The sequence below is a fragment of the Stylophora pistillata genome, chromosome 10, assembly GCF_964205215.1.
Source record: "Stylophora pistillata chromosome 10, jaStyPist1.2, whole genome shotgun sequence".
Lineage (NCBI taxonomy): Eukaryota > Metazoa > Cnidaria > Anthozoa > Scleractinia > Pocilloporidae > Stylophora > Stylophora pistillata.
The window spans coordinates 29,884,624-29,908,714 of record NC_142528.1 but is presented as its reverse complement, the minus strand read 5'-3'; the positions used below and the strand labels follow the sequence as shown (position 1 = coordinate 29,908,714).

Sequence of the window (24,091 nt, the reverse complement as noted above, 5' to 3'; positions counted from 1 at the left end):
AACAAGTGACTCGCGTATCACGTATGCCTTTCTCTTACCCAGGCTGAAGAAGCGAAAAGATAACTAAAGCCTATTTTGTCTACAAATTGGGGAAATTTTCCCTGGTTTGATGAGACCAGTTGACTAGTTACTAGGTGCAGGGAACGAGTTGAACTCAGAACAGTAGAAACTCAGTTGCAAATCCAGATGAGTGAAAGAGAAGGAAATTTGACCTTGGGACTTCAGAGTTCAAAATCCAGCGGTCTTTATCAATCAGCCTCACCGCCTCCAAAATGATATAATAATTACGTAAATTAACCCATTTTACGACCATTTTTATGGCCAATAATGGCCATATTAACTGCAGGGGTTCTATAACAAAGATTATACACAACAGGTACTAGATTGGTTCACAGCTGCCACCTAAAGTGTCAATGGTTACCCTGACAAAGCGTTGCAAACTAACTGGGCTGTCAGCAACCAATATGATATTAACTATATATAAAGGACACATCATGGTCTGCCAAAGATTAAAAGAAAAGATTAAAACTCAAGCCATTTTTACACATTTATCAAGGAAATCGTCAGACTAATGTTGCGAGCAATCTTCATCAACAAGGGTAAAGAAAACAGGTGTATGACCTTCACGATAGCTTTGTGCGGCGTACGAGATTATCTTGCTATTGATTTAAGTAAATATAAATTCATTTGGATGAAAGCCCCTTGACTTCTAGGTCACACGAAACAATCTTGAACTATCCAAAACAAAACAAAAAAGACACGCCGCTGTATATGGGTAAAATAATACATTACCTGTCTCAGGCGAAATCAGCCAATCACAGTGTAGCAAACTTGCTCGTTCGATTGACTGAGACAAAGGATTACCAAGATTTGTGCCACGCACCTCCATTGAAATCCGTGGGACAATAGAATTCCACGTGCCTTTTAATGGAGACCTCACAAATTTATCAAGACTATCGAAACTGGTTTAAAGTTCAGGCAAACAGTTCAACAAGCAAACCTCACAGCAGGCCGTGTGGTTTACGGATTTTGTACGCAACTGTGGAGCGTCTCTTAGTGTGATTTAATTTAAAATGGAGACCACCATTTATGAGGATCAAAGCTTTTTGTTAGCAAATAAAAATTCCTGCGCTCAAGACAATGATAGATTGTGGTTAAATTTAACGACTGAGTGCAAGACGTCGGCAAGGAGAGACGATTTTGATATCTCGGACCTCTTGAGATCTCCAGATATTGGGATTTCATCGCCGGATCTCGAGACGATCGTTTGGAGAAACTTTCCTGATTCTTGTGCGGTAAAACTACAGTCAACATCTTCACCGCCAACTTTTGCCGCACAGGAAAATTATTCAACACAAAAAGTCACCGCAGAACAAGAAGTGTTTGCAAGGGGATTTACCGACGCGCTTCAACGTTTGCGAGAGGAAAGGGAACTGCGTGAAGCAAGCAAAACCCGGACGCCCACGATAGACGAATCAAATAAAGTGGACGATGACTCGAAATGCACCTTCATCTCTTACAGATTTGATTCATCTTTCCGTTTGCCATCTTTTCAGGAAACTTTTTTACCTGTTAAATGTACGGGTACTACTATCAAAACCAAAACATATCAGGACCCACGTAGAACTCTTTCTGAACGAGAACATGGACAACAACTTGAGGGGACGGAGGTTTCAGAATGGTTTAAAGTGGAAACGTTAGAGGAGGGATTTTCAGGGCAACGACAGTGCCAGTATAACGACTGTTTGATAAATTCTTCCGAAGAAGAATCGGATGATTGTTCGACTAATTCGCCTTTATCTGATTACGCGGCAAATGGCTATGGCTTCGGAGATTTTGAAATCGACGGCAGAACTGCAGACGACATGGAATTTCAAGAAGGCTTCCACACGGCACAAGACAACTTTCAGCCACATAACGAGTGGCTCTCTGAGGGACAACACATAATAGAGGATACCCCAACTCCAAAGCATTGGCTAACAGTTCACACAAAACTCTACAACATGTCTGTCATAAAACAAGAGCCGAACAGTGTAGACGACCAGTCACAATCATCCAAAATGCCCGATGTTCAGGGTTTCATCAAAACGGAAAAGAAACGGCGGAAAAATCGTCTGGCGGCGTGGAAATGCCGTCAGAGGAAACTTATACGTGAATCAAGGCTCGAAACAACAGTGGAAGAGCTTTGTATGGAAAATTCTAGGTTAATGGAAGAACTGGAGAAATTAAAGCACAAAAGGCAGCAATTGGAACAAACTTTTATCAAGCATGTGACAAGCGGATGTGAGGAGGCCCATGTTCAGTACACCGAAACATTTAATGGCGAAAACTAAAGTGGATTCCCTGATGAACCTCCGCTGGTAAGTCCGATTCGTTCTATATTACACTGAGGTGTTCCTGAACAGATATCTTTATAATCAAGAAATTATGTTGATACATCTGTTACAACAACCTTTATGCTAGAGATATTTCCTGATATTTTTGTCGTAATAAAGCGGATTGAAAATGATAATCCCAACGAGAATACCAGTTTGATTTGCCCCCGAAATTCGTCTGAAACTCGGCAATTTTGCTTCTACTTTACTTCAACTTTTGAAAAAATAAATGCGATAGACGGTGAACCATAAATGTGATTTTAGTGAAGAAGGAAGTTATGTCACTAAAGCTAATTGTATTACAACATCAAAACTCTGCCCAATAGCATTGGGTTCAACAAAACAGCGTGAATCAGTGCGGGGAAAACAACCCATAATAAGCAAAGTACAATGCATTTATTTTATTTATTTATTTTTTATTCAGAAAAAGTATAGCTAACTCACCTTTAGGAGGATAAATGAGTTGGCTTTCAGAGCCGTGACAATAGACTAGCCTTGGCTTGATAGGTGTGCTGTAAATGAATAAGTTTTTGCAGCCTGAATAACTCTTCAGAATTTAGGAACCAAAATACGATTTCCCAGCTAATCATCAGTAAATGATCCTTTTTTTTACGTGACTCATTAATCCTTCTTTTGATAAAAAACCGAGTCCAGGAAAAAGTTAGTTCATTCAACACAAGTTCAGTCTCCGCGATCTGCGGCTTGAGGAGTAGTTGTGCCGTGCGAGTAGGGCTTTGCAAGACATCAATTTAAATTTTTTTGAAAAACCTGAATCATATATTTCAATGAGTAAGTGTTATGATTTATCGTGGTCCAAGCGTTGACAGAGAGCACGTTTTCAAAAGAGATCGGTGTCACTCAGTAATTTCGATAAGACCAGGTGTAGCAGTGGTCACTCTTCAGAGAGATTGAAACAAAATACTGCAGAAGTGTTGCTAGAATCTTGTCGCGGCTATCGATCTATGCAAGATAATTGCTCCGCCAATCGAATAGTGGGTCTTCCAACAGTCATGTTGAGGCATTGCGCTCATAATCAGTAACTTTACTTTCTGTTTCACGAAATAATTACATATCCGTTATTTTTACAGAGAAAAAATTGTGAGAGAAAGTCTTGTAGTATTCTTTAGGATGGTAATTGTTTTGGTGGAAATTGAGAGAGAGAGAGAGAGAGAGAGAGAGAGAGAGAGAGAGAGAGAGAGAGAGAGAGAGGGGGGGGGGGTAAAAAAACCCCTCATGCCATAGATACTATTTTTTTTTCTAATTTCCATGCATAGATATCCTTATAATCTGTCTCGAAATTAAGATCAACATCTTAAAGTAATATCTTTGGATTAGGTAATTTTCTATTCCTTCAACGCCACTTGGCTGATTAAAATTAGAAACTTAATGTCTGAAAAAAAATTCGCCTTTTTTGTAACGCTCATGAGATCTTGTATGACTTAGGCTAAAATTTACAGAGAAGTGGTAATTACAGAAATATCCTTATCATTTTCATTGAAGTTCGTGAAAATAAATCCAGCTTTTGAGCATATTGAGATTTACTCGAAGTAACTGCAGAGTTTTTATGATTCACCAGAAGTTTTAGCGTTTCTAAACAACAGATGTCGAGATTATGGAAAGACTCACTTTTTCGTTTGATTTTCAAAACGCGAGGAAGTCTTCATTTGATCATTCTGATCGAAAAGGATCGACATAAAAAAAGTACAAAAATCAATGAACAAACATTACAAGCGAGACATATAATTTCACAGTTTCATTACCAATCATTGACAAACTGAGAAGAAAAATAAGAGACAAGTCAGCCACCTCCCCATTTGTCAGTGGCAATCTTCTCAGGAGTTCCCGTGCTTATAGTCTTGCCTTACAATTGACAAAATATACCCACTTATCCTCTTCAAATACGTCATCATAATTAGTAAAACGGAAAGAAAGGTCTCACGCTCGAACATTTCTTGTTCAAGGACAAATTTTCTGATAAGAAATGCAGTTCAGTACGGTCTGTATTGTTGTAATAAAATTTTCAGACTCTCTTAGAACCTGTGGAGGGTACACATACATAATGATTCACATCACAATGAGGAAACCAAGGTGGAGAATAACTCCGTGATGGTCTCCGATAGAATAAGAAAGATGTTTTATATGACTTAAGCATATGCTTGCCTGCGACCGGCAGAATTCATGTCAAATAGGAACCCACAAATAATCTAACCTACCATCGAGTTCTCTTTAACTCACTGGTAGCGACTAGAAGAGCACCAGACCGCAAAATCCAAGAGTCAGGGACTCGATTCTTTATAAGGGACTCAGAGATCTTCTTTATCCCAGCTTCGTTGCAAAATGGAAAACGTCAAGGCTACATGCATAGCCAGGATTTTGGTCATTTATCGAAATGTACCTTTGGCAATGTGCCTATTTTTCATTAATTTGCATTGTGTCTTTCTCTAGTTTCAGGTTTTTCACATCACATTGTTCTTAATCACAAAAAGAAAACCTTTAAACAACCGGACGGAAAATTGAGATATGATCTATTTTAACAAGAATCACAAGACAAGTGGCATCACTCAAAATACCACTGGATTAATCTGTGGTGGCGAGCGAACGGTGTCAGGCGAATGGACACAATTAAGAAAGGAGTGGGAACGAACGAAAAAGGTGGGATAGAAAGAACAAGACATTAAATCTGTGATTTTTGAGCTTGCATGGCCAGTTTCCATTGAACAACTACTACATCTGATTCACCTATCAGAAAACAGCATGCAGCCCTATCACATGCAATTTCATCTCGTGCCATGACCATAACCCTTTTCCCTCCAATACCTGAATAGAAATTATGTCTGCTTTTCATTTTGTATGATTCCAACCCTGAGAATCTTGTTTTAAAAAGCCTCTAGTTAATATTTTGCCTGTCCTCTGCTCCTTTCTGTTAAAAAATGAACCGATAGAGATGCATTTATCGGTCACTGCTTGGAGTGAAAGAGTAAAGTACTCATGGAGAGCTCCGCTGGATTTTATGACCACTTCCCCTCATTTAGCTGTCTAAATGAACACAATTCCACTTCGTTCCTTTATAAGAATTCCAATTCTCGAACACCATAATGTCAAAAACCTAATTGTTTTGAATATTTTGAAGGACTGCAACGAACCAAGAGGAATAAGAATTTCTCTTTTTCAGTTATCATATGTGATCTTCAGCTGGGACCAAAAATATTAACAACGACATGTGAAAGTGTAGTGTGATCGTCCGGGTGAGTGTAGTCCTAAGATGGACTGTCGGTGGTGATGACTGACGTTTCGACAATCTGTGCGGAAGTCATCCTCAGAGTCAAGTACGGACTTCCGCACAGGTTTTCGAAACGTCATCACTACCGACAACAGTCCAGTCCTTCTCAGGACTACACTCACCCGGACGATCGCACTACACTTTCACGTGTTCCCCCGGGTTCAAACCATTTACTGCATTAACAACGACAATTGGAAGACATTTACCATGCGGAAGGATTTTCTTTTGTATGATGGTCCAGTACATTTTATAAAACTGATATTTTGATAGAGAAAAAGATGACAACACTGACTTAATGAGAATATTAAGCAATTGTTGTATTTCATGAATATTTTGAAGAAATAAAACTTTTTAAAACTAAAAAACTATTTTATTTTTGTATTTGTGTATCAATCGTGTATTATTGACCCATCTTAGCCCAGAGTTTAATACATCACACAAAACCAAATTACTATTCTCGGCAAAGGAACCCAACACTCCTCATCAAACAAACTTTCATTTTATTTATCTTTTCTTGTCTAAATCGCCTGTCGAATTAACTTTGACTGTAAATAGTAGAAACCGTGGAATTGTTGAGTGTAATGACTTTTTTTACTCAATTAAATTAAGAACAATTGTTTGTCTTTAATTGGTTGTACATAAGACCAGTTGAAGACAACCTCTATCAATCGAACGAGGAAAAACCATGAAAAGACTGCGGAGTCCGTATTGAGATTCCATACAAATTTAAGCACTGATTTACATTAGATATCTGAGAGATTATCAACATTCCCTTCACTAAAAGGGCGCAGGCGAACTAACCTGTTTCGTCGTTATCACACCACAGGTGTTGGTAATATTAAACTGCTCTTAGTGATTCAAAATAAACGCTTTTAATATTGGTACCAAAGAACATCTTTCCGTCCCTCAAAACATAATCATAATCAGGCTAAATCAGACATTGTTCTGAACTTTCGGTCAGACAACTGCTAAACACGTCTATATACGCGGTGAAATTGTGTTCCCGAAACTGAAAAAAAAAGACATTTCCCTCTGAGGAACTTTCTAAATCTTCGCTTCGCTTGGATAAATGACCAAGTAGAACAAGACACACTTCTCGCGGATCACTGCCTGGTGAAAAGGAGTCTGAATGCTTCACATTTCACGAAAACCAAGTGGCGTGTAACCATTGTGGATATTTTGTCCAAGATTTTCTCAACATTCGACGCTTTAATGCGTTAGAACAGGCCGGGTCAGTAGAGGGTCAAAGAAAACCATACCAGTTTGCTGAGGTCATTGGGTGCGTTTCGAATCACACTGCCGCTCATGCGTACACTGCTCGCTGTAAACACCTAGCCGTGTTGATACTGACCACCCATGAGTAAGTTTACGAGTTTCTCGAAGTGATTTTTGTTTTCATGGAATTGTGATACTTAAGGCCCAAGAGAGGAAAAAGGGCGACTATCATTCAGTACAGAGGTAGGTGTGCCGACGTGTAATCACCTTAAACTGAAAACGAATTCAATATAGTATAGATAGTTCTTTAACGATTCTGATGATTGATCGACTGGTACTTATGACTTGTTAAAAGTTGGCAGAGTTCATATAATTTAAATTACATTTCTTTGACCATTCTCGCTCGATAATTTGATCTTCTGGCATTACGATGCATGTCCTTTAGTTTATTTGCTTTTGAACGATGTATGACAGTCATGTCAGCAAAATAAACCAGTGTGAGGTACTTGACAGCGATTCTCTCCCTGACTCTAGTTTAGTCTACGATGCGGCAGATTCTTTCACTCTTTTGATACGCTAGGATGGGAAAACAAAGTGCTAACCAAGGTGGTTGGCATATTTACAATAACGAAACATAGTGTTTACTAAAACAATCTTTCCCTTAAAATCACTGATCGTGATTGTCCACGAATTACGTCACATGGTAACATAAATACCCTATGACGGGTACCAAAGTTCTAAATTAAAACAGAGCCGAGGTCAAAAGGCTAAAACGTAGTACATAGTCGGTGCTTACGAGCTATGTAGCTGAGAACTTACTGACAAAAAGTAATCTTCAAATCCTATCGAGACGGATCGTTGGAACAATACGAGTTTGTCTTTCTGCAGCCTTTGTCAGCGAGGAAGGAACAAATGACATGTGAAAATGCAGTTGAGTCAAAGTTTTGACTTAAACTGTTTAATTAAACCTGTCAAATAAACTTATTCATCCGTTCATTGTACTCTCGAGCTTCAAAAGAAAGCTTTGGAAACGTACTTCCGATTTATTGCTAATACTTGAAGACATTAATACCTGTGTAAATAGCAAATACCAAATTACAAACATGAAAAATGTTCAGCTACTTTACGAAGTTTTTTTTTTTTTTTTTTGCGGGGATCAATTATAATCTATGTCATAAGTTGATAGTTCCTTATTCCACCATTGTCCGCTTTCTGCGAGACCAAAACAAGGATGCAGAGAAACAAGTTCGTCGAGCTTTAGGCAAAGTTCTGTTTTGAAGAGGCCAGCAATTCACTATACAGAAAATCTCACGAGTCCTGCTCTTTCCAAATTTCCCTCTTTTTATAATTTCTCATGCCAGATTTTAAGGGTTGTACTCACGAGAAATTACTAATGGAACCTGTTTCCTTTTTCCTCAGTATTTGTAATTCCAGGAAACGTTTCTTAGTATCAGTGGTTTCTGTCCTGTTGATCAATTAAGTTTACTTGTACTTGTGATTCGCTGATAAGAATTTTACTTAGCATTCTATACTATTTTAAGCTTTTATAAGGTTAATAAGGCTCAGAATCTTTCCGTGGAATATTTTCTAGCACCTGCGTTTACTTTTATAATCCGGCCTTCACTCAATATTCATCTCTATGAGGCCCAGATCTCAATATCACTGAGGCGAGGTTTAACGGTCTGCGAACGAAGAAACACAAATTTTACGTCTTTCAGCGTATTTGTCAGTGCAAAAAAATGTCATCTCTATAAGCTTGAAATATAGACACTCGAACTCAGAAGAGAAAACAGAGCCGATCACGGGATAGAGTGCTTTATCAACTGAACCACAGCCGAGTTAATAGGTTATGCCTTATACCAAAGAGAGTAAGTTTCTAAAGAAACCGCGGTGCTGTGTCGGTGGGAGTAACAAGGCCATTTTGGTTTTATCAACTGAATTGGTAATGTGAATACGCCAATTTACAAGATCAACTGAGTTGATAAAACCAAAAATACGCCTTATACTAAGTTCGAGTTTGTAGGATATGTAATGATGTCTTCGTTTAAAAAGTAATGTTAAATATATAGCCGGCTAAAATTGGTAGCATTCAACGAAAGTAAGCACTCTGCCTTTTTTTCAACTCCGAATCAAATTCAGAGAAAATTATGGATCTTTTGACGGTGTCATAAGACACACGATCTCAAATCCACGGATGATAGAACTACTCGTGAAACTCTGCAAAGCAACTGGTGTCCACGGGTTCCATTGTTTGCGAGAATGACCGGATAAAAGAATCAGTGTGTTATTTCACTCATGGATGATCAAATAAATTAACTCTATAAATATTCCGGAACACAGAAACTTAATTTAAATCAGAAGATAAAAGTTAGGTTATGTAGCGAGGCCTGCAAAAGGAATTTGCAAAAGACACTCCTGTTAGTCACAGTGGATCGCAATAATTCGCCTTTTTCTCGACTGAACCTCAACTGCAATCTGGAGAAACACTGGAACTTTTTGTACTGAGGTGCCATCACAAATCGTAAGAGTATTCTTTAGGTTTGAGATTGACCCCGTTCTACCTCTTGAAACACTGTGAGTAAGATGAATCATCATGGCTGAAATTGCCAAGTTTCCATTTCATACATTCTTCGGTAAAAAAAAAAATACAACGATCGAAGAGTTCATTACTGACCAGCCAAGAGGCTCTTAGATAAGAAACTGTGTCTAAAAATAACTTGATACCAATGACCGAATTCTTTATGAAGTATTTTACAAATATGCTACTAGGGTGAAAAACATTTTAATCATAATTATCATAATGAAATGCTCTTAGTTTGTTTTTGTTCTAAGCTGCAAACAAACTGAGACGCAAAAAGTGCTCAAACAAAGCACCTCGTTTTACCGGCCACACACCATTCATTCTAGAAGGGATACGTTTCTCCTCTTTAGCCTTTTTTGCTGAGAGTAAAATTTATTGATCCGCATGTAAATGAAAAAGAATTTTGTTAAATAAGTTTACTTATGTTTCAAGGACCTTCCAAGCGTATCGAAAAGATTTACGTTTTGAACCTCCAATATTCTCACAAGCTTTTGCAGATAGTCCTAAGCTTAAAGGTGGGGAACACGCTCTCTCTAGGATGTCATAGCCCTGATGAAAACACTATGCAGATCTTGAGAAATCAGTAAATTTACATCCCTAGCCTAAGGGAAATGACCTGAAACAATTTTATCGGCTAAGGCTTCCGCACGGGCCACCTCCATTCAACACCTCTGTAAAAATTTCTTTCCACTTAACGGAGAGGTAGTCAAGTGGATAGAGAGAAAATTCTTAAAGCAAAAATTTTACTAGTAAAATCTTTCCTGAGTCCCAAGTGTGATGCGATATATAAAAGTTAGGGAATACGAAACACAGGTCTAATTTGTTTTGTTTATTTATTTGTTTTTTTTTTTTTCGTTTTCCCAGATTCCAAGGACATTTCCCTTCCTTAAAATTCATTCATGTAACCACCCTTCAGGGGGAAGTTCCACCCACAGCAGGAGAGGTGATGAACTTCTATGTCATCTTGTTGCTCCTTATCATACAAGGACTGGCACTAGGCTGTTGTGAAGGTAAGACCGAATTTAAAAACTATCATAATGAAAACAAAGAAATGAATAAACAGAAGAAACATGGAGCTGCCTCTAAGATCTCGACCACTGGACCGGTTTTGTCCATCAAAAGCTCAATGAACTTAATGACGTGAACAGAAAGGCATAGTTATGATTTAAATTTTTGGATTCCGAAAGCTCAAATGACATGTGATGGAAACCATTACATGTCATTTTATTGACATCACTAAGAAACTAATTCACTACTAATTACGCCATATGAAGCCAATTGCATACTTAGTTTCTATGGTCAAAACGAGGGATAAATAAACAAAAGGATCAATAGTAAAAAAATTTACTTTCGACTTAAAAAAAAGGTTTCTTTGTACCTTTTCTAGTGTACACAATTCCTTGCAAAAAAAGTCCATTGACTCTGATAGTGATGCTTAGGCTGTCGAAACGTCAGAGTCCATAGCGCCAACAATAGTCATTCCCATGACTCCTTTTGCCCGGCCTACACGATCACCTGTTACACTTGGGTTCCGACCATTTAATGTGAGAGTTTTATTTTGGTTTTTATAGAATATAACGCTGACAACATCAGTGGTGAGGGATCCTGGGACCAGGGTGATTGGAGTGGAAGTGGCGGTAAGAATTGAAATTTCAAAAGTCTTGCAGATTTAAATTCTTAACAATTTGTAACAAACAGAAATGTTTTGATACTACTCTGGTTTATAGATTTAATGAATGTAACCGAAATTACAATTCATCGACCCAACGTTTCGACACTTCTGTCTAGTGCCTTCATCACGGGTGGTCTGATTGTCCACCTAGTTGCTGTGTGAACTTGAGTATATCCTAACTTGTAACAAGGTTCTTCCAATAGGCCATGTTATAACGCCACAATGCGACTTAAAAATGTGTATTAAAAACTAAATGAACCGAGAAATGACGCCTTTCACTAGAAGGACTCATGGAACGATTCACAAATCGACAGCGGAAAATTGGCCAATCAAATTGTGACACTGTTGCCAATTGTGGTAAAATTGTAGTTTTGTCAAAATTGAGTGTCAGTGATAGAAGCAGATGCTGATTTCAGATTGCTTTTTATCTTCAATACCTGTCAGATACCAGTACTGGTGAGAATGATAACTTCACCGGGTTTGACTCTGGTTCAAGTTCAACTGACAAAGGCGAAGATGACGGACAGCCTAAATTTTATCCGAGAATCTCGCAAACTCACTCTAACAGGATTTTTGTTACCTCCGGTGTTGGTGAAGACAAAGGAGGATCCCGACAAGACGGATGGTCACACGACAACTCCGAAAAGAGTGGATACCAAGAGAACACCAACGAGGATGCTGGTTCTTCAATGGATCTTTCTAAAGGTTTGTCATTACATTTTCATGTTCCAAAGAAATATCGTGATGATTGCAATTGTTACATCAGACTAGAGAGTGTTTCAGACCTAAGATGGCCTGGATGGAAATTAACGAAGCTTTTGCCTGATTGAACTTACACAGCTATGCTAATCTGAGGTTAAAGTCTCTGAATGTAGAATGTTGTGTGCCCTCAAGCATGTGCAGTTTAGAACTTAAACATCGCTCCTTTTTATCAAAAGGCCACAATGTATCTCAATAACCTTGAATATGTTTAAACTACCATAACCACATACCCTTCTTTTTGTTCCAGTTGGCGAAGCAATTGATGTGATGAAAAGGCTAAAAAAGGGTGAGATTATAATTAAAGAAATATCTTATTTTCAATTTAAAAAGTGTGCCGTCTGTGAACTGGACTTTATTTTGTGCGGAAACGATCTTGTGTGGAAACTAAATCGACACAAAATTTACATCAGCCGAAGTGATCTTACCAAGAAGAAAGCAACGGAAGCCGAAACAAGTTTTATCTTCGTTTCTATAGTATGCCCTTACGAATATCACTTTCATAAATTTATTGCTCGATTATTTTTTTCACAGCCAAGTCAGATCAGGAGTTTACCAAAAAGCTAAGATCAGGTGAGGAAAACTAGCTTTTTAACCTTTTCTTCGGATATCCGCATTATTGCCTGCATAAGACAACACTGGTAAAGCACGAGGAATAAAATTCTCTCAGTCCAGTAAGCCTAATAAGCTGTAACACCTGACAGTAATTTTTCTCTTTAAACGTAGGCCCTGAAAGCTTAGGCGTTGCTTTCAAAACATTTGAACAACTTAGTGGCCTTTGGATATCAGTTATGCATAGAATATGGAGAGTTTGGAAAGCAAAAGGTAGGTAGGATCACTTGCGTTCCTCCGATAAGACTCAACGACAGCACGGAGTAACGACTACAATCACGAGATAAACTCTATTTAACAAATATCATGTACCAATCGACAAATTGCAAACTTTGCCAGACTTCGTCATATGCAGACAATAATGCAAAACGAATATGATCCAAAGTGATGCTAGCGCATAGCGTACTTAAGCCTTCCGCCTTTAACTTCGACCTCAAGCATGATTTTGATCCGTTATAAATAACGGGAAAATCGTGAAAATCAACATCGTTTGATAAATGAGAATTTTTTTTTTTTGTTTTGGACGGTTATAAGTTAACGAAGTAATGGTAATTGTGGCTGTAATCTGACGCCTTGCTTAAATTCTACTGAATTAAATTCTGAATATTTTACTGACAGAATTGCATTTAAATTCTTATTGGAATAAAAAAAAAAAACAGGAGCCAAAGTAGTGATGCATTCCATCGTGAATGATATAATGCACAACACAGGAAGAGCAATCACACAGAAACTTGGAAAAATGCTGAACAACACAATTGGTACGTCCAACACAATTATATATATATGATCATTTTTTGGTATGCTGCCTGAAGTATCCTCGATGTTGTCTCGGAGCAACTTTCCCGTTGCTTACTGCATTGAAAGACCATTCGAAATTGCTTAAAGAGAGCTATTACGTTTAAAAAAAAATGAGTCTATCTTTCAGAACGAATGTAACGTAAAAAAATCACATATGATATCAACAGTCAAGAATAAAGAAAGTAGCTGACATTTCAGTGATAAATCTTGAACAAGTGCACGGCAACATGGGCGGCATTTGTTTTATTACATCAAGATAACAAAAATTGCCATTGATGATGTCATACATGCGCTTTACACCTACGAAATCATAGGCTAGAATCAATTTAAGAGTAAGTACAATGCCGTACTCTGCAACTGGAAGGAAGGAAATTAAAAAGGAAATTGAATATACAATAGTTTTGCATTTAGCAACTTCTATGCACATTCCATAATCCATTATCCATTTACCCTTAAAAAATGATCGCAGTACTTAGTGAGGTGATTCCAATAACCTGAAATATGCATGATTAATAACAGATGTGCGCATGAACAGCAGTGGGTCAGCAGTTTTGGATAAAGACGACGGTTCAACAGAACCCGAACAGAAGCACAGAACAGACACAGTTCACCATCAAGCGGGTAAAATCTTGAGTAAAGCTTACCCTTCCCTTTTAATCTAAGGAAATTTTAACCATTGTTCAAACATCTAAAACTATTCCCGTTCATGGGATTTAAATGAACATGACTTTTTAATCCGAATGTCAAATCAACTGAATCCAGAAAATTCATTAATTAAGTTACCTTTGATTTTCAGATCTACCGGTTCAAAAAGTTAGTATTGATTTTATCAAAAACGTTTCGAATACAGGGAGGAAGTCGTCTCAAACGAAACGTAAGTTGAAATTCTATGCGTGAGAGGCAGATAATATATCTGTTCTTAAAAATCTGTCCCATACCTTTGCTCTAACTGCATCTTTTTCGAGCTTGTTTCCTCGTGGGAGACGTCGTTGCCTAATGGTCAGCAGATCGAGAGTTCTCGGCCCAAGCCCCGGTCGCGTCAATGTGATAAGCATTAAAGCATAAGACTACATATATTAGCTTTCATTCCCTAAAATCGCACATTTGAATAATAATGCCCTTTATTCTACCAAATAAACTTCAGATTAGAGCACCTGTCGCTTCTTTTCCATACAATGATCATTGTTTTTTACATGTATATACATATTCATTTTCAGCCTTCAAGGAGCCATCAGAAGAGAAAGTAAAGGTGTCGTTTTTAAAGAGGAACATGAATGAATCTAAACCAAAGCTAAAACCTGAGACTGACAATTCAGTAGAGAATACCACGTTTGTGATCCAGAAAACGTTAGAGGATAAAGAAAATAGCAACGTCACTTCCATTCGGGAAAAGTCACAAACTCGTTCTACTTCGGTGCCGAAAATAACACTTCCTGTCTCATTATCAAAAGGTAAAGAACAAAGATCGAGTACTAATAGAACCTTGGTGACAATTAACAAGGATACAGAGAGAAGTAAATCTGACGCTCGTAAGGTAGAGACACAGAAAGGAAAGCAACATCTTAAGAAGATTGAAGTGCGAGAAGGAGAAAATAACTCTTCCGAGAAGTCAAGTGGTCCCTCATTAGGAAGAGGGAATAAAAGTCGCTCTGTAGTAAAGTTACGCGGCACTGACAACAGCACACAGAGCGGAAGGAAGCAATTGCGTTTGGAAGGCGAAAAACCAGCAGTTGAGCATGCGCAATCAAGTGCAATCACTAAGGCGACAAACGATAACGTGAGAGATCAAAACGACTCAAATAGTTTCTTTCCCCAGAGGAAAGTCAGTCAAAATGAGGTAAACGCATCACTAAGCGAGAAAGAAAGAGTAAAAAAGACTGGAAAAGCTAAAATGTTGGAAACAATGAGAATAAGTTTTTTTAATCGAAATAAGACCTCACTTTCAGATCCTAAAACCACTCTCTCTAATGTCATTGGTCCGGAAACAAGAGGCAATACTGCTTTACCAGCAAAACTCAACACATCTAACACTCCTCTACACCAGAAGTCTAATTCTAAAACTGATTCACTAGAAGAGTCAACTTTACGCAAGTCAACTTCAGCTCTTAAAGAAGAGCACAAAGAGACATACCCGACCGGAAAAAAAATTCTTACTGGCGAGAGAAATCAAACAAATGAAGAACCTGATCTTCAAAGGGATAAAAACAGCTCAAGAAAAGGGCCTACTGGGAACAACAGAACAACTATCTCCGATGCATTGCGAAAAAGAACAAAAACACCTCAGTCAGCGAAATCCGAGAATATAGTTATAAAGATGAATAGAAAAGAAGGGGCATCAGGAGTGAACAAAGCAAATGATACTGTTAATCAAAATGTTAATGTAAAGGCTACGGAAACTCACAAGGTAAATAAAGGCACTGATATTTATTCTATGCAACAGAACGTCGTTGCAAACCTGAAAACACGTCAAATAAATGAAACCAATCCCGTTGAGTTGACGAGTAAAGGCACAGATGATAATTCTGTACGCCAGCAAGTAAAAAGCTCTACCATCAACTTCGAGAGAAAAGAAGAAAGATCTGGATCACTGACCTCTACAAACTTCCTCACAGATCAAAAAAGGTTAGACTCGTCTAAAAAAAAGGTTGAAGAATCCAAAGTTACAAGTGAAGCAGCGCTAACTGCTTCAACGAAAAAACAAACATTTGACAAAGAAAAGATCTTTATCGATAGGGCAAACGTCACAAACTCTGAAAGAGATCATTTAAGTAATTCACAAAATGATGGAATTGCAAAATACAAAAAAGCTACCCCTGGAGATGTGCAAAGAACTCTTGATAACAATTCAAGGATTATTGTTAAAATTAAGAACAAGAAACAAATGAAACAAAATTCTCAAGGAAAGTTGGTGGATAGCATCAGCAGTGCTCTAAAGAAGGAAACGCAGAGAGGTGCAGCCACTTCAGTATCAGCAGATGAGTCACAACAGAAGATCATTGTGACGTTGCAAAAGCTGGGAAATTCGAAAGGAACCATCCGAAATGTTAAGGAGGAAAAGACCAAACAGGATTCAGTGGGCAATCACAGTGAGACGCAAAAAGGTATGCCAACCACAGTTGCATATGTTCCTCACTTACTTCAGGCTAACGTTATCATCCATTACTACGAATAAAATGAAAAGCCAGAGCGGCTGTGGGCAATGGACAGCGGTTAACAGGGGCGTAGCTGGGGAGTGTAGGGCGGGGAAACTCTTTGTCAAGAGAATTTCATTGGTAATTCTTAATTATAAAACAACCTGTCATGTCATCATATACCGGTGAGACGCTAGTGCAGATACCCCCTCCTGGAATTCTTTCACACGTCATTTAATTGGTCTCTTTACGGAAAACACTCGCGGTCTACTCATGATCACAACCTGTTTAGACATACAAATGACTATTGTTTCTGTTTTCCGCTTCTCTTTGTTTCGCTTCCGACTCCTTGCTTTAAATTGCCAGTATCACTGAGCTTCGTGAAATCTTGATTATGTTTACGCAAAATAGAGGACTTATTGCTAATTTCAATTTGTTGCAGATCAGACAAATGAAAAAAGCAAATCATTAGAAAACACAGAGAATATTGAGATCAAACCTGACCTAAAGAGCGGGGAGCCAAGTGTTAAAGAAACGTCCTCACATGCCCCTGACTTTAAGCTTGAGAGCAAGGATAAAACAGGCTCTGAGAGCAATGTAAATGATACTCAGCATTCGCACGGAAATTCTAAAACAAATAAAGAGGAGAAACATCGCAGATCTTTCTCTAAGAAGATTCTGGTAAGTCACGAAGAAAAATCTGACAAACCCGAAAATGAAAATAGAGAAAATGCAGCAAATGGCCCAGTAAAAACACATGTAACACAAAGTCCAGGAAAAGGTGTGACGTATGAATCAGGAAATGGCTCCAAAGATTATTCGGGAGGTAGTGTGACACGTGATTCAGGTAATGATGCAAAACATGGCCCAGGAAGTGGTGCTAATCAAGATCTAGAAACTACAACATCAGATCTACTGATCAAGGCAGTTAAACACCATTCAAAGCATGTTTCGAATCGTGGGATAGTCCAACATAAAGTATCTCATTCGCCTCATCAAGTGTCTGACGCCAAATCCAAGCAACTTGGTAAACCGGAGCTGATGTCAAAGCAACCAAGCAGGGCTGACTTGGAGAGTGTTCCACCACAAAAAGATACCAAACATGGTAATCATTCTTTTCATATCACAATAGATAAGAGGAACAGGAAATAATTGATATCCAGCTTCCACAGAGCTCCCCCACGATCAGTGCACCGGAATTCGGATCAGAAGGTCTGGGCTCCGGCCCTGGGCGGGTCTCTGTGCTGCATTTGCTGTGTTGTTTTGTGATCACTGTGCTATGTTCTTAGACATGACGCTCAGACCCTTACAGTGACTCTCTTTACCCCAGGAAGATGGATATGTACCGAGTGTTGGATGTGGGCCATCTAGCCCGTGAGCTGATTTAATTCTTTTGGAATGAAATCTGTTTCTAAGCAAGTTTTATAGAACTTTTACGAAAACTGATTATTACTCAATGTGGTGCAGGTTTTCGAGTCTCCTCTTTTCCCTTTCCAGAGCTTTTTAACATGATGAAGATGTCACAAGAATCGCACCAAGATTCTCAGGCCTCACGGAAAACCAAAGAGGAGCGACCACCTAGCACTACGGAGCAGCCTCCTAGCACTACGGAGTCGAAAGATCACCAATTACCAGTCAACAGTAAGGAGTATTTTGCTTCTATTTCCTCCTGGATCCCCGTTTAAAACATCATTGCTCAGATTTCGAACGTCGCGTTGACAGAGAACTCTCTTACTATTCGAAGGTCTCCTTCGAACACAATTAAAGCTACAAAGTGGCAGAGTTCTTTGCTACATAACTTGATTGATCTAAAATGAATTATTTTCTAATTTCTATCCACCTAACCTCGTTATTGTGCCTTTTCCTATATGTGACAAAGTGGCATGTCGGCGTAAAGGTATAAACGAAGAAACTTCATCTGCAATGTTTCATAGGCCTTGCGTCCCTTCAAATTCCACATCCATTTACCCCGGCCTTCCACCCGCTCAATCTGCAGAGAAAAAGAAAAAATGTCAAAATCATCAGTATTTATTTAATTTTTTTTTTCCGACCTTATTCCTGACCGTACGGGTTGGTTGCCGCAAGGGAAAAGCAGATTGCCGCATGAGTATAGCACTATCTGTGGTGATAACCTGTTACCAGTCACACTCGCCTAGGATGCTCAGCTTTTCCCTTTAAACTAGATATGAGCAAAACATCTACTTTTCGAGACTTTTATTTCATTAGAATTATCCCCTTGTGGAACAATATTCCAGTTGATGCTAGGCAGTCAGAGTCCCTTGGCTCTCTTAAGCGCAAGCCTAAGGAGTTTTACTTTAACAGACTCTTAAATGTCTTTGATGGCGAAAATTATCGCACTTTTAAAATAATGTGTCCTAAATGTTGTCGGATAAATACCCACTTGGTTTGTAGCTGTTAGTTTCTATTTATTGTCTTCTTTTTGTGTAAGTGTATTAGATTTAGGGGATAGAGGGTATAGAGGGGATAGAGGGGATAGGATGCTTAGTTTTTGAGGGTTGGGTTGGTATAAAAACCTAGTAGGGGACTCATGTCCTATTGTTTATATACCAGTACTTTGTACAAATCCTTAAATAAATAAATAATAAATAGATAGATAACATGCAGCAGGCCCCTGTCCTCACGTATCCAGATAATTTGAAAACGTACGGAGATTATTTCTCCGATTAAGGCTTCAGTCTGCACATCAACGGCGTTTTCAAACACCGAAAATGCTACTCAGCAAAACTAAGCGTCAAACTGATGGACCAAAAGGGCTTAACAGTAATGTGTTCGTAATATTGTAAAAAAAATTTCAGGAATTGACGAAAGCGCTCCGCCCAGGAAAAAACAGAGTAACTCATCTGTGGGTGACCAAAGTCCAACGAAAGAGAATGAAAAATCACTGAAACCTAATCAAGGTAAACCACGAGAGTTGTAAAAAATAAAGAGGTATTGTAGAGTAGAAAATCAATAATCACCTATGCTAAACGTCAATACGATGAGCCAAACAAACCTACACAATAGATATATCTATTTATTTTTGTTTGCAAAAAATTTCAGGAATTGATGACAAAGTTTCGTCCAGTAAATTAAAGAGTAGTTCTCCCGGAATGAAACAAACTCCAGCAAAGGAGGAAAAAAAATCATCGAAAACTCAGCAAGGTAAATCTTGAAAAGATCATCATCATTCTATTTTCTGCCGATTTTCTATTTTCTTCGCCTAGTCCATTTTCATTTTAATTCAATCATTAATCTATTTATGCTTTCATTCTTTTATTCACATCTCATTTTATCCATGACTTATATGTCCTCGTAAAAATTCCGTCTTCGCTTTCGTAATTATGATATTTAACTCGTAACGTAAATGGGGTTACATTGGAATTTTGGTAACGCTTATGCGTTCATAGCAAACGCTAAATAGCATTCACGACGCAGACTGACATCCATCAATCATCTTAAACTGACAGTTGAAGTCTTGACATCTCGAACCCCTCCTACTTCCCTTCTGACGACTTCAAACGACGACAATACATACAGCATTAAACAGATTGTACAAGGTACTGATTTTCTTTTTCGCGAGCGCGATGTATCCGGCAGAATTTTACTTCAAACTTGATGTTGCAAGACGTTTTTGTTTTGCTAAATGCATCTCATATGGGCGGTTAAGGCTCGAACATTTGTCGAGTGGGGGTACAATTCTAAGACAACTGACTGGATCCAAACTTGAAGCGTGACTTGTTGTTTGACTAACGGATGAAACCATTTAGGCAATATTCTATCCGCTACAACTCGCTACAATTAGCTACTGTGGGTACCAATGTTTTAATGTTTAAAGAGGTATGTAAATAGCTGCAATGAAGTGATTCCTACAAGATGTGAAACGACAAGCTACTTATGAACTTGAAAATGGGGATCTCGAATATACATCAAAGGACTAAATAGTCAAGATGACCTCCACCTTACTGAATATAATTCAGAATTCAACTTGACACATCTCCTGATATTCTAACACATTAGGGCCAAGGGGTTCGAGTTATGTTTACGGAATCCACAATGATGACAAAGTTCACAATTTGGAGAAAAAGGTTTCAAAGCTGGAGAGCGAGGTTATAGTTTTGGAGACAGCGATGGCAGACTTGGCGAAGCGCCTCCTGGTCGTAGAACAAAATTCAGGTTAGAACAATCGGAATTGTGATTTTATATTTAGTGTGTGAAGTTTTTCTTCAAAAGATGGAAGCTTCTTAAACTGAAACTCAGTGAACACTTGTGTTTCTCATGACAACATGAAGCGTCTAGATCTGGTGCGTTCTGAAGCACATTTCAAACATATGCAATTCCAACACCTTGTTTTAAGAAAATATAACATCCGTATTCCTTGGTGTAAAAATTAATTTTTTTTATTACTGGGTCAATGAAAACTGGGTCAATGTCACATACAAAACTGAACTCTTCGTACCCGGAGGGAAGCTATGGGAGATTTACCGTCCTAAACTTCGTTCTGTCACACATTCAAAGGTGTTCTGGTCTCTTTGCAGAAGTCCCTAGGCCGACTATGCCAACCACTATACACTCTTCCATAAAATCCGAGCCTGACGAAAAGCATCCAGTTCACAGCCAGCAAACCAATGTCTATGTTTCCAAAGACGAGGCTCCAAAATTATTAAATCCCGAAAAGATTGTTATACCAATTTCCTCTCTCTTCTCTGAAAGAGCAGACCACGAAAACAAACCTTCTCATTCCATTCATGAAATAGACGGCGAACAAGAGACCAGAGGTAGGTAAACTTTTTTTAATCTATATGTGATTACAATTTTAAAAGCAAGCTCATGAATCTTTCCGTTTTTTATCATTTTAACCAGCTGTAGAAGCCAAGATCACGCACTATATTCAAGTTAGAACTGTGGCTGTCGTTACAATGAGAGTCACGAAAGTATCTCAATATGGGTTACTGGGCATATTAATCATAGCAGTGCCGTTAAAGATAAAAAGTATACAGTTAAACAAAAATATCTCGTATCAAAAATGACTCATGGTTTACTAATGAGACAAGCGAGCATCGAAATGATCTTTGCCGAAGTCACCTTTTGATGATCATTCCAAATTTTAAAAGGAAGCAACATTTCCAAAACGATCTTAATGCATCTTTCGCTTTTCGGCCACTAAGGCAAATTTAAAGAAATCTCATTTTATTACTAAAAAAATTTGATTTCAGTTGAAAATCGTCTCGATAATGAAGACCAAGGGAAGTCCCAAGATACTGTCCGGCTGAGTTTGCGTGGAGGAGCTCAATCATCGCCCTCCTCCGAGGCTCACGCGGTGGTGCGCCCCATAGTGAACATTATAGTACCAAACAACAAGGCGGACTTGTTCCCGGATGGAGGTCAGTAAGAGCTTATTTATGGTATAATAACCAGCCTTTGCTGGCTGGAGGCTTTAGTTTTTTTGTAGTGTTTGAAAGCCTATATTCGTCTGAAAGGTATTGCACATAGGGGCTGCCTTTGCACTCTTACAAAACTCCAAAGGTTTCATTTCTTTTTCTGTTATCATAGTTTCAGCAGCGTGCATTCCAAGATGTCAAAATGGTGGAAGGTGCTTAGAAGGGAACACTTGTAGATGCCCGACCTTTTTCAAAGGAGACCACTGTGAACGCTTTTCTCTCAAGGATCTACTGGAGAGCTCTAATCTCCAGGAAAGACCTCACAGAAAGCTCCAACGAATTGTTGTGTCAGAACCACCAGAACACCAGATACTTGATGGGGCTCTAAACTTAGATCCAGGCCCTCCAACAGCTGTAGAATACAAAGGCGTTAGCCGGTATAGAGATGTAAATCAAGATATTTTGCCTGCCAAAGAATTTGTTGCCAAGCAACAGCCTACAGAGTCAACTTTACCCATCAATAGCGCAGAAATAGATGGCGGTACAAGAAGACAACTTATCCTCGAAATTTAAAAAAGAAATTCTTTTAGGATTTGAAATTGATGATTGCATCAATCTGTTTTTGCCGAAATATCCTTAGTCATCAGAATTGTTCGTGAGGGAACTTAAGCAAAGCTCGTCTCTCATTAAAACTCAAAGCTGCCTCACATCTCATGCTTGTAAGAAGCGCTGGTACCATTAGAGACGGAGAGGCAATGCAAGCTCATTTTGTAATAGGCATTTTCGACGGCGTCGCCCCGATGATTGCTTAAGTTCCTAAGCAAATAACCTTCTTTTAGATATCACCAAATACATGGTGGGAGAAAAAGAGGGTTATCCCAATTAAGGTCGCCTAAAAATTCACAGAAAGCTGTTTCGTAATTAGACCCATTTAAAAATTGTTTAGCTTGTGTTCCGACAAAGTCTTTAATTAAGTTATATTGTCTTCCATTTCATGTTTTCTTACACTGGGAGATCGTTTTAAATAAGAGTATATGTAAATGTAAATAGCAGTAGTTTGACAAGGTGAGTCGATTGTAGAAGGGAAAATGAACGAGGCACTGAAACAGTGCGGCGAAACTCAACAGGTTTTCTTTCCACGACGAAGTCGGATTTTCTTTTTCATTTTTCAATTATAAATATTTGAACCGGATAAAGGAAAACACAAACATAAAAATATTAAACGAGATCGAAAAATGGCTTTACAAATGCGAAACTAAATCAATACATTCAACCATTTTTTTGAAGATGTGAGCCCCTAATAAAAACGCGTTTTTTTTTTCAAATTTGAAATATATACTGGCATTGCATGATCAGCTAAGAATTCATGAGACATAAAAAGAATGTGGCCACTCACTGAATCTCCAGGTTTGATGTAGGTTTGTAAATGTTTAGTTGCCGTTGTGATTGCTTACCGAAGCTACGTCAAAATACGTTTAGCTACTTAACAAGGTGTTTTACGAGGCTGGGAACGAAGTTTTGGAAAAAAAAAAAAGAAACCAGAAAACTATTGGTTTGGTAAGAGAAAAAAACACCAAATGTGAAGAAAACCAATCAGGAAAGATGGTGATCAAGAATGATGAAGATTTGCAATGACTGCAAATGCCGGACAAGTTTTGAACCTTGAGGCTAAACTTTTGAGCTGCACAAGCTGTGACGTAACTTCTTGAAGCCCCTTGTACAATCCTAATGAAAAGCAATGGAAAATAGATAACAAACGATGTAAATATGGCATTTTGGTACAAGTAGCGTGATAGTGGCCTTGTCGGGAATATTGGTTTTTGTAATCTCACTTTGAAAAGTTTTGTAATAAAATACATTTTTGATCGTTACAACTTTTCCCCTTTTTTATTGATTTGGTTTCCTACTTTATCGCTGTAAGAGGCGCACTGTTAGTGCGCTCAAACTCCGGAGAATTGCTTTCCTCTTGAAAATTGGGAAAGGACGGAGAAGGAAATTGAAAGGAAGAGAAGGCAATAACTTCTAAGTCTATCAGTACAGGTTCAGAACGTCAAGAGAAAATAATGCAAAATCTCACTGGGAGAGGCAACATTATGGAAATTAACAGCGGTTTAGAGCTATTCCAAACGGAATAGGCACAGAGTCTTTGGCCGGTTTCCACCTTCTTGCAAGGATGATTTGCGCTGAACGAAGTTTCGAGTGCATAATTCATGTAGTTGCTAATTAATGTTGTCCAAGTTTTTTTGGGTGTCTTGTGGCCACGTGGCTAGCCGATACCAAAACATGTCAC

At 38.4% G+C, this 24,091-nt stretch overlaps 2 protein-coding genes across 4 annotated transcripts; both read left to right on the top strand.

Moving 5' to 3' along the window:
• Positions 1-783: 783 nt before the first annotated feature.
• LOC111325407 (uncharacterized) lies at positions 784-6,020 on the top strand. Its single transcript, XM_022929211.2, has 2 exons — positions 784-2,360; positions 4,821-6,020. Exon 1 carries the CDS (start codon positions 1,074-1,076, stop codon positions 2,331-2,333), a length of 1,260 nt encoding a protein of 419 aa, XP_022784946.2. The 5' UTR covers positions 784-1,073; the 3' UTR covers positions 2,334-2,360; positions 4,821-6,020.
• Positions 6,021-6,964: 944 nt separating this feature from the next.
• On the top strand, positions 6,965-23,675 carry LOC111325423 (uncharacterized). 3 transcript variants are annotated; one of them, XM_022929226.2, is made up of 20 exons: positions 6,965-7,113; positions 10,316-10,461; positions 11,023-11,088; positions 11,568-11,828; positions 12,133-12,171; positions 12,417-12,455; positions 12,609-12,707; positions 13,154-13,252; positions 13,812-13,913; positions 14,089-14,166; positions 14,510-16,393; positions 16,866-17,528; positions 17,921-18,064; positions 19,240-19,341; positions 19,484-19,585; positions 19,891-19,980; positions 20,441-20,596; positions 20,959-21,198; positions 21,637-21,804; positions 21,974-23,675. In XM_022929226.2, the coding sequence occupies exons 2-20, from the start codon at positions 10,398-10,400 to the stop codon at positions 22,372-22,374; spliced, it is 4,797 nt and encodes a 1,598-aa protein (XP_022784961.2). In that variant the 5' UTR covers positions 6,965-7,113; positions 10,316-10,397; the 3' UTR covers positions 22,375-23,675. The 3 variants fall into 3 exon arrangements, with proteins under 3 accessions (XP_022784961.2, XP_088593041.1, XP_088593040.1); XM_088736915.1 differs by lacking the exon at positions 12,609-12,707; XM_088736914.1 differs by lacking the exon at positions 19,891-19,980.
• Positions 23,676-24,091: the final 416 nt, after the last annotated feature.